The sequence below is a fragment of the Aquila chrysaetos genome, chromosome 4 (assembly GCF_900496995.4).
Source record: "Aquila chrysaetos chrysaetos chromosome 4, bAquChr1.4, whole genome shotgun sequence".
NCBI lineage: Eukaryota > Metazoa > Chordata > Aves > Accipitriformes > Accipitridae > Aquila > Aquila chrysaetos.
The window spans coordinates 15,225,430-15,238,662 of record NC_044007.1 but is presented as its reverse complement, the minus strand read 5'-3'; the positions used below and the strand labels follow the sequence as shown (position 1 = coordinate 15,238,662).

General features: G+C 43.0%; 1 protein-coding gene across 2 annotated transcripts in view; it reads right to left on the bottom strand.

Moving 5' to 3' along the window:
* Window positions 1–1,089: 1,089 nt before the first annotated feature.
* Window positions 1,090–13,233, bottom strand: part of SAMD12 (sterile alpha motif domain containing 12) — a 181,519-nt gene continuing 169,375 nt past the window's right edge. For both annotated transcript variants that reach the window (XM_030011879.2, XM_030011880.2), the window contains one exon: window positions 1,090–10,423. In XM_030011879.2, coding sequence (XP_029867739.1) covers window positions 10,401–10,423 — 23 coding nt within the window. In that variant the 3' untranslated portion in view covers window positions 1,090–10,400. The remainder of the gene's footprint in view (window positions 10,424–13,233) is intronic.

The following is a 13,233-nucleotide window of genomic DNA, read 5'->3' as shown; positions in this document are numbered from 1 at the left end:
GGAGACCCCGATCGTGAAAAGGATATGTGACATAGAAACTGTTTCCTTTACTTGTATGGTTGATCTAATTTCCTTCAGCCCCAGATGTAACATGCACAGATCTGTGCAAAAATGGACCTTTCCCTGCTAAGATATTCTTCTCACTGACAAATTTTATGGAGTAGAAAGTTTTTTAAGATATAAACAGAATTTAGTAAATTGCAGCCCCATCACGAGGTGTTACAATAAAAAACATGATTTATGATTTTTTTACATGACAATTTATCTTGACTTTGTCAGTTATACTGCACACTATATAATTTCGTTCTATTATTTTGTATTAAGCCCAGTATTTTGTGTTTGACCAAAACATGTCATCAGTCTCTACCCTACAAATGCGAGAACATTCAGAATTATGGCTGAAAAGAAAAAAACACATATATGGGAGAGCATAATATCATGCTGGAATTTCAGCACTAGTTTTTCTGAAAACTACCTTATCCACTGACTTTTAAATTACTCTCATGCCATAAATGCTGAGAATAAATGGGGGGTGGGATGGGAGTGAAATGCCATGCACCATAAACAGTCTACTACCTGCTCCTTTTGTGGTTTGGTCCCCTTAGAGGATGCTTCACTGCTTATAAGGGCATCCCCTACGTCTTGAGAAATAAAGGCAATGAAAGCAGAATTCGTCCTTGTAGTGTGCACTGTCTGCTTGGCGGTTGCACTGCACTAAATCCGGAGTAAATCAAGTAAAGTCAGCGGAGTTGGTCTGGATTTACACCCAAACCCTGCCGAGCCGAACAGAGCCCTTTGCTCAGTTAACACCTCCTGTTACATCTGTGAATGTGTCGCATTTCTGTAGCACCTGTACCCTGTACAGCAAACCACTGCACAGACCTGAAGTACTACAGCTGGGGAAGGAGATGTGCTAGTGGGCGAAAACTTTGCCCACTTCAGGTGCTGGAAACCCCCCAAATGAGACTGGTCAGAGTGTCAGGTGAGAGCGGTTGCTGGCAAAAACCTCTGTTTTTTTTTTTCCCCTCCTGTTCACGCAGTGGATCAAGCCCTTACCTTGTTTAAATCAAACAAAATACTTTTACTGTATAATAAAAATTCCATGTTTTAATACATCGCCATGCACAAATGAAGTCAAACAATGCAGAGTACAAAATTGTCAAATATACAAAATGATAAAGCAGATATCCAAAGCTTCCAGAGATCATGCCCAAAGATACCAAAAATTTGATACTGATTTTAATTTTATTGTTTAAAAGAATTCCTCCCTCCCACCCGGGTTTTATTTTTTGTTGATTTTTGAAAACAGAAGGAATTAAAGAGTAAATATAAAAACTGTAGGGTGGAATTAACAGTGATGGCCACTTCATATACTAAAAATCAGACTGCATGATAATTTCTGTTTTGGGAAAAAAGCACTGCTGTACAAATGAACACCTTGGATGCCTGGGGAAATGCAGTGTACGTCAAACAAAAAGGCACACTTTTGTCTTATGCCACCTCATTTGGCTCCTTCTTTAAAAAGTTCAGCCATAGACGGAGTGGGAATAACAGTCCGTTCATTGCTTTTTAACCATTAGAGTGCTGGCATTTTCCCAGATTTCCAACCAAGTTAACATTAAAAGGAGATCACTGACTTAAGAGTGTTTCCTTAGTGCATGTAAAGCAGAACTGACTCCAAAGGCAGCTGGACCAGACACAACTTGCCGCCTACAAGAGACCGTGTTGACCACACAGCACTGCCGTGAGCTTGCACTCAGCCTTTCTGCATCCAGCTCTCCTGCACCAGCCCACCGATTTCCCAGGACCTTGATCCCAGCCTCCCTCTCGCTCCCTGCAGCTCGTGTCCATCATCAGCTGCCGGAGCCAACGCACAAGCGCAGCCTGGCATCTGATTCTGTCCATCGCCTACTGAGTTGGGGGCACCTCTGGAAACAATTCAGGTGCGGCTATAATTCCAGCTGTCAGTTACCTGCTCTCCCCAAAGTCAGGTTCAATCACCCTCAAATTCAACTCCCCAAAATAGAGGAGCCCAAATTTAGAGCCCCCTTTGCTTGTTTACGCTGCGCAGAGCCAGGCAGGCGTTACTCCCATCTCACCCCGACTTGCGAAAAAGAAATAATAATTGTGAGGCAGGTCCAGATAGCTACAGTCCCTATGAGAACCTGCAAACAAAGCCCAAACCACGTCCCTGACACTTTCAGATTCTACAATAACTGTGAGAAAGTTAAAGATATGCCTCTTAGGCTCGCCAAGAGTATCCCAGCAGCTTAGTGCAAAGCAAAGGAGTCTTCTCTTCAGAGCATGCAGCCTCTTTGGGGAAATGCTGGTCGTTCCCGCTGCCAGAGCATTGCCCTGTGCGGTTCATCTGCATTTTAGGGAAAGCCCAGCAGACAGCAGCAACCTCAGCTGATGCCCTGAAACGTGGGAGCCGATTCTGCAAGGTAATGCGTCTCCTGCAACGGCTTCAAGAGAGCACTCAGCACAGCACAGGACACCGGGCTTTGCTTGCGGGTTAGCCCAGCACGGCCCCATTCCTCTCCTCGGTCAGTGGCGTTGGACTCAGGGGCAGAAGTCTGAGATCTGGGTCTCATGCTGAGACGCTTTGCATAGGCTGGAAGCTCATGTCCCTCTGTGCTTTCTCTATTGCCACTTAATCTCTTTTCTACCTTTCTCAGAAGATAAGCAGAGAAGGAGCCTCTTGCATACAAGGGATGCAGTTGAAGAGGTAAGAGGACTCCAAATATTTCTTTATCTGGACTGGTCTTGAGACCAGAGCCTGGCTCAGTAGGGAAAACCTCTGTCTAGATGTAAAACCATGCTCTCAATAAACAAAACCAACCAAGCAACCAAGTCCCCTAAGCATCTGATGGGGCAGATTGTGGGTTTTTTTTCTCCTCTGCACAGCTTCTTATTGCTTACATGCAGTTTTGCTGCAATATTGATCTCCCTGCTTTAAAAAAACCCTGTGTATCGCTATTTAATTTGGTGACTTATGATATTAAATAGATGAATTCAAGGGAAGTGCTTAATAGAAGTAACGTGATTAGAGATGTAACAACAGCTCCAGAGGATTTTTTTCCCTGAAAAAGTATTTAGATGTATTTGGAATTAAAATCGGAAAGGAGCTTTTCATTTCATTCTTGGACTAAGCCTGGCTGTGTTTTAATAATGCTGGCAATCCTCCTTTTATGACAGAAGCAGACGTTATACAGTCATCTGCAAGATCAGCTTCTTCTCCGTCCAGCCTGACCCCAGACATGCCTGTTAAGGACCGCTCTGCTCCAGAGCTGCAAGGTGTGTCAGCAGCGTGAGGACACCCATAAGCCATCACGCACCGAAGCCAGTGACTCCACAGAATTTATTTGACAGGCAGCAAGCAGGTACCAATGTTCTTTAAACAATAAATCTAAACCAAACTCATTTTCTTAGGATTTCACACTGGATTAGAGCAAGAATCCCCAAAGATCTTTATCTTCTTCACTATGGCTGTAGCTAGCTCCCTTGTTTCAGCTTCTTGATGTCAATTCAATACCAATTTGCACTAAGTATTGCTTTTATAGTTTCTCATGTTTGCGTGAACTGTTTACTCTTTAAACCATACATCCTAGTTTGTGCTGTTCCCCACTGCCTGATGAAGCCCGGTAGAAGGTGGCTCTGATGGTTCACTCTTGCCTTGCACCTATCAAGAACAGTTTTGGGAGACCTGAATCAGACACTGAGCGCTCCTTTGCTTATTTCTAAGATACAACACTCAAACCAGCCAACGGTAACGGGGCCCAATCTTGCAAAAACCCACTGCTGGGAGCAGCTCTCATTACTCTGGGTGGTCCCACTGAAGTCATTTCACTTCTAGGGCTTTATTAACCAGCTCCGATGGGGCCCGTCACCATAGCAGAACAGTTCGCTGTCTTTGAAGCAAGGAACTCGTGTACTGTGTTCAGCTGCACAGCGATCCAATATAACTCTCAATCAGCACAGCGGCTTCTTCGCAGGCTGTTGAAGGCAGGAAAATCTGTTTCTTGCCAGCAAGATGCTACCTCCTTATTTAAGAGGCAAACCCACAGTTGTTATTCCTTGCTGAGACTACACATCCACTTGGCCCCATCATTTGAGTGCAGCATTTTGTCCCGGGTTGTTATTAATAAAAAACAAGACTTTCTCTGTATGTCCAAGGGTTTTTGTTGTCCTTTCTTGTCCAGTTGTCTTCCTTTAATTATGCACAGAAGAACCTTACAGCTGTGAGCAGACCTACCCACGCTCATACCAAATGCTAGCAAGCACAGCTCTGTTCATATAAGCTGTTTCAATTATGACCATTTTTGTGTGAAAAAAATGGATATAGGTTGCCCTGCTTTCCTGTAATACTGGAAGCTTTAAGATACTTTTAATTCAGAAGTTTACATCTGATGATCTAGTCTAATCCTTGCGTAACACACACCTAATAACCTCATCCAGTAATTGCCGCACCAAGCCTGGATTTCAGTTTGAGGTAGAGCTTATTGACTTAGAAAAATACTCTGCATACATTTAAAGACTTTATGTGATGGAGAACATGCCAGGTGACTAAGTAAGTTGTCTCCACAGGTAATTATCCTCCCTGTCGAGCACTTGCACTTAATTTCTAGCCTGAAATCAGTTTCCAACCAGCAGAGCACATCATTCCCTTTTCTTCTAAATAAAAGAGCTACCTGCCTTCAGACAGCACTTCCCTGCCCAGGTAGAAGACTGTGATTGCAGACGGAGATCAAGTCACCTCTTCAAATTGCCTCTGATAAATTAATAGCTTGAGCTTCATTAGCCTGACACTATAATAAGACCTGTTTTCCTGCCCTTGAATGACACTGGGGCTTTTGAAAATAATCTTTCCAAGTTGTCAATACCCTTTTTGAAAGACAGGCAGTAACCACACAAACTGGAACAGCATCCCTATTGCCAGGTCCTACATCCCAGCTGGCAAGAGCATCTCTGATGTTGAACGGATTATTTATCACACCTTCACAGCCACTACATTATTCCAGACGTACTCCCCATGCCTCCAAGTCGGACTTGCTGCCATCCCTCCTGGATTTCTGACTTTGTCGTCCTCCAGGTTACTCTCTACCACTGACCTGCTCTATATCATTATTTACCGCACCCCTGCTTTTGTCATCTCTCGCTGTTGCCAACAGTAATTTTCCCTTTCCCTGGGAGGAATATTGAAAGTAGAGCATACCTTGGGAGGAGCTCATTAGAAATAGTCTCGCTGATGATAATTTCATATTTACAGCTATTTTTTGTGATCTAGCCTGTAATCAGTTTTAATCCACTTAATATGGGCAATATTGATTTTGCATTGTGCTATTTTGTTCTTTATCAGAACCAAATGATCTATAGGAAGCTAAGTATAGTATACCAGCAGAGTTTCTTTTATCAACAAGCCTTTGATATCACAAAAAATGATAGCAAGTTTATTTGGCAAGATACATTTCTATTAAAATCATTTGGAGGGTTTTATCAATTTTTAATTGCTTTAACGATTGTGCCATATCACCCCTTCCATGATCTTGCCTAAGACTGATAGGAAGCTAATGAGCCTAGTTTTCTGGGTCAAATCACTCGTTCTTTTGAATTATTGGGCTTTTGGTGTTATTTGAAGCTTCTTTTATGCTTTTCAGTTCTGAAGGGTCCTAGGCAAGTTTTCCTTCACTTTTGGATTCAGTTAATAGTTCTACAAATTTAAAAATATGATTGGATAGTTGCTGCTTAATATTACCCGTAATTACTGATGGAGTAGGAGGAATTACATTTTAATGTGCAATCTGACTCCCTCCTTCTACTGCTTTCAAATACAAACCAAGAATATTTGTTGGTTTTTGCATGTACTGTGAGTAATCACTGTGCTGTGCCCGTCTAACATCAGACTTAGCTTTGCTATGACGGTATTTATTAGGATATATGTAAAGCTTTTGGTCTAACCAGCCCTAAGCTATTGGCCACTGACTTCCCATAAATTTTTTGGCTTCCCTCATTAAACATCTACTTTTCTTACTTGCTGATTTATCCTCATGAGCCTGCCTAATCACCCATATGTTATATTGGTGGGGTTTTTTGCACTCCAGATAACTCTCCTGAATTTTACTATAGGAGGTTGCAGGTAATGCTGGTAGTACTTTCCCCCTCACCCATCAATTTTAATTATACCAGAGAACCATTTCTTTTTAAATTAAAATCTTATTGACCACAGTCTATATATACCAGGGTCAATTGCCGCACAGTCCTGCAGTGGGGCTGTTCAAGGAGACTCTGATGGCAGAGATATTACTTGTTAAAAGGGGACCAATGTGAAAGATGCAGGGTTTTATTTTGCTTGCCTGAGACAATTTTGAATAACTGAGATCTTGTGGCTTTGTGGCGGGTGGAGGGAGGTTAGTTTAGTTTTAGCGATGACAAGAAAAACACCCCAGGCCTGGCTCCACGGCTGGCACTAATCAACACATCTCCAGAGACTTTGATGGAGTAGCGCCAATGTAAGTCTGCCGGGGGTCTGGCCTCAGGCCTTCCGAAAATTCAGGGCAAAACAAAACCAGAATTTTGTCATTTTTAATGGTTTGATTTCCTCAACCACATTGCAGCTGCTGTCGAGTGACAACACTTGCCCTAAGGAACAGACAGGGAGGGATGAACCCATCGGTAGAGCATCGCCATGTAGCTGGGCGGGCAAAACCAAGGAGCTCGCGGAGCTTTTTCAAACTCCCCTCCTGGCAGGCTGCATTTCCCTTAACAGAATAAATGGTGGGTGTTCAGGCACAGAAAGCCACGCAGATGAAAAAAACGAACAAAACAGTGCAAAGGATGCTTTTCAGCCGCAGTGTGCTTTCTGGGGCAAGCAATTCCTTCAGGTTTCTAGTGCAGGACTTGTCGCGGGTTGAAGCACTTGGGATGGCTGAGTCTCTGTCAGCATTTCTTAGCGGGGTCTGACGCTGCAACCTTTCTCCACACAAAGAAACCAGGCGAGCGCGGCGGCAGGGAGAGGCACCGGGCACGGGAGGAAGGCTGCAGGTCTGCACCCGGGGAACAGTGTCCTGATGGCAATACTGGTTTGTTTCAGAGATAATAACTAGTGATCAATGTAACGGCAGCACTGGCCTTTGCGAATTTATCTATCTCCACAGGGCTGATAATTGCTGTTTTATGAAAATAGCGTTAGTCTCCCACTCCTTTGCACCGAACTAATGGCTCTGAGAGTATTTAAATTCACTTCCTTTGCCGGAATAACTTATTCGTTCCCTTTCATGTTGACTTGGTCTTTGGCGCTCTCGACATAAATGATTTATTGACTAGAGATAAAGCATTCTTTCCCCTGAACTGTTCCTGTGACCCAGGCAAAAGCGGATGTGTCTGCTATTAATAAGGTGTTCGGCATAAAAAATGCAATAGAGTTGATTGTCTGCACTCAATAGCCTTTCCGAGAACACAGTACCTGCCCCCATTCATAATAACAAAAATCTCTCCCACATGTTTATTTATATTAAAAAGTTTTCAGAAGAATACGCTGGGATCCAGATAGTTGTTCAGGAGATGTAGAACAATTTCATAAATATCCCTGAGGAAGCATGGCCTACTTTGGGAGAATAACAGTGATTAAAAAATCCAAACACAATGAATAGTTAAGTACAAGCCAAAAAGTACAGTTATTTCCTTATGGCTCTGGCAGACAGTTACACACGTGAGAAGTGTCACGGGGCTCGGGGGAACTATGCTTGCAGTTATCCACATGCACAGGCTGGCTGTAGGATGGAGACCTACACCAGCTTCAAAGGAGATTTGTCCGATAGGCACCTACAGCAGACTTCTCATCGAGTCTGGCTACACAAGGGTCTGGACTTGATTTTCACATTTCTCAGGGCCTATAACACTGCTTTTCTAGGTCACCATAGCTAAAATCCTGGGAAGCTTTTAAAACAAACTGTTTTAACAGGAGAAGTGCACACATCTAAATTCATGCCCATATACTGGAAGATGTTCAAAACTAACATTGATACAAAAAATGCTTCTAGTGGCTCTCTGCCTAACTCAACTCGTACACCCTTTTAAGATAACACTCTCTGATAAACTCTTCTTTTATCATTCAAATTATTCCGGATTTTTTCACTGGGTAGTAAAATAAGAGAACTCCTACTGTAGAAGTACAGCATTCTCCTTCTTTTTAAAACAACTTACATCAAAGTGGGTTTTTTTAATTGCTATACCAACATGAAATTGATGTCAGTTGCCAGAGCGCATTTTTAAAACCTGTAGCAGAAAGAGCTGTAAAATTTGCTGAAGCTTACAGTGGACCTGTGCCATGCACACGGCCGGGTCTCTTGGTATCAGATTCCAACCTGTAACCCTATGAAAAGCTCTAAAAAGTGCAAATGTTGCCGTTGGCAAAGATTCTTATGTCTTAAGGAGAATTTTTACACCAATTAATTTAAAATTAAGGACCAAGATTTTCAGAAAGAGAATGTAGAAGCTTACTGCTTTGTAATTCTTGGGAGCTCCATTTGAGAACCCATGGAAAGACCCAAACCATTAGAAATCACTAGTGACTTCTGAAAATCTTGGTCATCAGTGAAAGTAATTTGCTTTTGGACTGAATACTGCAGAAGTATCCAACATGCTGAATCTGAGATGGGTGGAGAGCTGAAACCTAAGCCCATACCCATCTGAAAAAAATTAAGCCCTGAAGATATTTATCCATTTGTTGTACGGGCACCCTCAGTCGTTGACCTTCCATTCTCTAGCAATGAACTGTACAATAGTTTTTAAGAATTATAACACAGGAGCTTCCTCTAAAAAGGTCCCTTTGACTTGATGTAGCTGCACGTTCTCTCCATCGCTGCATCTTCACACCAGTATGGCATCTCACCCACAGTTTGGCATACATGCTAACAGCGACTCTATAGTACCTGTCTATCAGGCTGGAGAGAGTGATGGTCTTTAAATGCACAAAAAAGCTACCTTTGATTTTAAAGAAAGCAGGAACAAATAGGTAAGTTCCCTCAGCATGTTGATGGCATCAGTTCATTATAAAGAGTGTATCAAGAAGGTCCTGATGTGAGGGACAGACACTAATTCTGCTGAGTTCCCATGGAAGAAACAGTACCACAGCCAGCTGTGATACAACCAGTGATGAGGCCAGCCATTCAGAGACTGAACAAAAAACAACGTTCAGATTGAATGCAACAGTCTTGAGCCTGCTACAGTATATTGAAAGGCTTATTGGAACCATTTGCTTATTCCCAGTTCCTACCAAAATACTGTTTTGGATAGAAAGTGGAAAAAGTTAATGAAGAAGTCTGCCCTCTCCAAAGGGAGTGTCTTGCTCCTTAGAAGTATAGTCTTACACTTTACCTTGTTCAGAGAGTTTGGTTTGGACTACAATTCCGCAGCCCTGCCCAAAACATAAATGGTGGCCAGCATAAAGAACCTGAATTCTTCCAGTTTATTCTGGTTTTATTGTAGACCAAACCCAGGGTCACACACATCTCTGACAAAGGCTCTCTCCCTTGCTGCTCCCTCACTGAGTAAGAAAACACATTGGCACACTACAAACAAGAACCTTTGATATTTGGTGGATGAGAGGGAGAGCAGACACAGTGTCCTACAGCTCATTCAACCTGCCCTGTTCTTGGCTACCTCTGTGACAGCTGTTCCCTAAGTCTCGATAAAAGAAGTCACACCTCTGCCACGTGCAAATCTATCTACACAATCTACTGTGAATCAGTGAAGGTATGCTAGTAGTGGACTTCAGTTTGGATGCAGTCTCAGCACAAATACTGAAACGTATCCTCGGTATTTTAAAAAAAGACCATTATATATATATGGACTGTGCTAGTTCTGTGCAGAAAGCACATATGAAGTGCTGATATTGTTTAACAGAATACCATTAGACTGCAAAACTAACATATACAAGACGTTTACATTCCTATTGGGGTTTAATATTGTGAACATATCCACTGAGATTGGAGAATTGCTGTAAGTTTTTCCTAAAACATCATGCCATCTGCATACATAATAAAATAATCCAGTAGTTGCCATGCTAAAACAGGACTTCTAGTGAAGGGCATAGACAGTCCCCTAAAGGGAACTCAAAAGTTATGCACAGTGATGAAAACTGGAAGAAATTTTCCAGCTAAAGGTCTGTCAATGACCATTTTCAACAAATTAGCACTGGATATTATGCACCACATTTTTACTCCACAGCAAACCAGGTCTTCCCAGAATGCATCATCTTGAGTGGGCTGATTTTACTTCCAAGTTTGTCTTCAATCCTCCATGGTCACCTTCTGGCAGTGCCATTTATTATGTTTTTTTCATGAAGGAAAGTTCACTTTAATATCAAGTGGCAGGACAGCAGCTTTAGAGGCTGGAAATGTTTATGGAGAGCTCTCCGCTGGGGCTGTAAGAAACAAAACAGAAAACCAAAACCAGACAGTGAGTATAGAACACAGCAAAGGAATTACCATGTATTTCAACTAAAATAAAAAAAGTCAGGTTTGAGCTGAGTAAATGTAATTCTGCTGTAAAGACAAACTACTCCTAGAATATATATTGTGACCCTGGTGCTTGTTTAATCAGCTTTACTCATCAACCAAAAAACTCAGTGCTTAATTAATTCCTTAGATAAATATAAAGCGAAGACCAACAATCATTTGTATGATTTAACAAATCCTACTTCAATTTTATTGCATCATGTGAAAGTACTGCTTACTCTTCTTCTAGTCCGAGTACCAGAGAGCAGGCTCTTCTGTTTGGTTGGGCTTGCATTCACTACTGAAGGCTTGATCACCAAAGGCTAGAAAGGCTCCACCAAATGCCGAAGTAGGAGCTGATGTTCCCTCACCACTTCTGCTGGCCAGGATGATGAGAGTTGGCCATTGCTGTGTAGGAGATGTGAAAAGAGCTCACCCACTTCCTTCCCCGCTTCAGACCCCATAAGATAATTAGCGGATTGCAGAGAGTTTCTCTTTCCCTGCTAAAAGCAGTAAAGCACACTCAATTTTGGTGGCTGCTATTCCTTTCCTGAAAGTCCTTGCAAAGCTGTAAGGTCATCGCACCATAAAGGAGGAATATGTGCAGGTTACTTGTAACTTCTCCTCCCCTACACCCAAACTTTTCTTTCAGATGCACTGCAGAAGGACAAGACACAATGGACACAAGATGCAACAAGAGAGATTCCAGTTACATACAAGGAAAAAAATTCTTCCTAGTGAGGGTGGTCAAATTTTGGAACAAGTTACCTGACCAGGTATGTGATCTCCACCTACAGAGATATCCACAACTCAACCAGAAAAGGCCCTGAACAACCTAACTTGGCCCTGCTTTGAGCACAGTTGAGTGGAACCATCTCCAGACGTCTCTCCCAACCTAAATCATGATTATACATTTTCTGATGGGGATTTGTGCTCCCTGTTCTGCCTTTCTGAACAGGAGATGAGTGCCTGTGCAGGACTGCTCACACTGAAGCGTATTGAGTCACTTATTCAGTATGTAGCCACGAAAATGCATGTAAACCCGTCACAGGGTTACACTAGCCTCTGGAGCCAAGGAGCTGTGCAGCGGCAAGTTCACTGTGCTATTTCAACATGTTTGGACACAGCTTTGTTTATCACAGAGCCCTCACATATCACCAGTTTTACCGACCGGATCTCTGACCAGGGCAGCGCTGGGACGGGACTCCTGAGGTGGGCTTTGCACCCTTGCCAGCTGATGTCCTGCTTCTTGCACGAATGTACGTGTCTGTATGTGTGGGAAGAGCTGGATCGTTGGGTCTTTTGGGCCGGATTCCAACTGTGAAGCTAATGGGATACTGCTGCCAAGGCAGCATTCATGTCAGCTGAAACTCAGGCTGGCAGTGCATTTCTGCTTCTCACCCCTTCAAAATCATGCCCGATGGGCTGTTCTCTGTGGGGTGCAGACTGACTGGCTCTGCCAAGCTGCCAGTTTGCCCATATTTGCCTCTCCCAACCCCAAACTCTTGTAGGGATGGACATGAAGGTCTGATGGAACAGGGAAAGGATGGGATGTTAAATCAATAGGTGCTGGAAGAATGCTGAGTAAGATTCAAAAAACCCCACACGCTGCCATGAGCACTTTACCCTTCAGTGTAAGTATGTCCTATGAAATAGAGGACCAATAAAAACCAGTCTTCTTAGCTATTTCCTTCCTTATGTGGGCATATTCACCTGATTACGGTGCTACTTTTGACTTCTGTTTTTTACAGCTGCCTTGCTTTTATTCTCAAGGTTCTCTAGTGCGATGATCCCACCACCACCTACTGTCATCTTCTACATGAGATACCCGCGTCAGCAGCGGCCTGAGAAAGATGCACATCTGGGATTCAGCAACTGTTTTATTCCACAGAACATATGGGAAGGTTTTGAGCCTTCAGCTGGTCTAGACAGATAACTGACCGCATCCCCCAGGACAGAAAAGAAAGCAATGGTGACATTAAGCAGATTTGAAGATAGATAAAGGGGAAATCGAGGGGGGAGTTTTTAAACTTGGAGAGAGGCAAACTGGTACCTCACACTGGAAGTGTTTGATTCCAGGTAAACAGGAGGATATCTCCCATCTGTGTAGCATCAACAGAGACAGGCCTGTCTCACAAAGGAGAAACAGGACTTTTTTTGAGGTTAAATAGCTCATCTGCTGCAAAGAAGGGAAAATTTGAAAAGCTCTCCCAAGCAATGGAAAATACCTTGCCTAGTCACAGAACTGCAGGGCTAAAATAAAATGGGTAAACCGGCTCATTATATCAGGTCAGGCCTCAGGATTGTACTCATCCTGAAATTCCCCAATCATCCACATTGTCTCAGCCATTGACTTGTACTTGTGCTTAAGTTTGAAATGAGCCAGCTGGCCCTTCAGACAGAAACCCATGAATGAGAAGAAATGAGGACTGATCCCAGCGTGAGCTCCGTCCACACTACAGAGGGAGCACAACCACTTCAAGCCATGCAGGACACCTAGCAGAACCAGTCTGGATACAACCGGTGGCACTGACCAAGGGAATAGTAGTAATTCTGTTGAGCTCTGCATTTAAAGCAAGCAAACGGAGGATTTAGTGGTCGTCTACCCTATTTCTTCTCTTCTCACTTTGTCTTTTGAGGACAGGGCTTTAGAAGCACTTATTCTTCCTCATTACCTATATAATGTTTGGTGCCCAGCTGGAGACTCCTCTAAGGACCCTGGTTTTCTAACAGTATG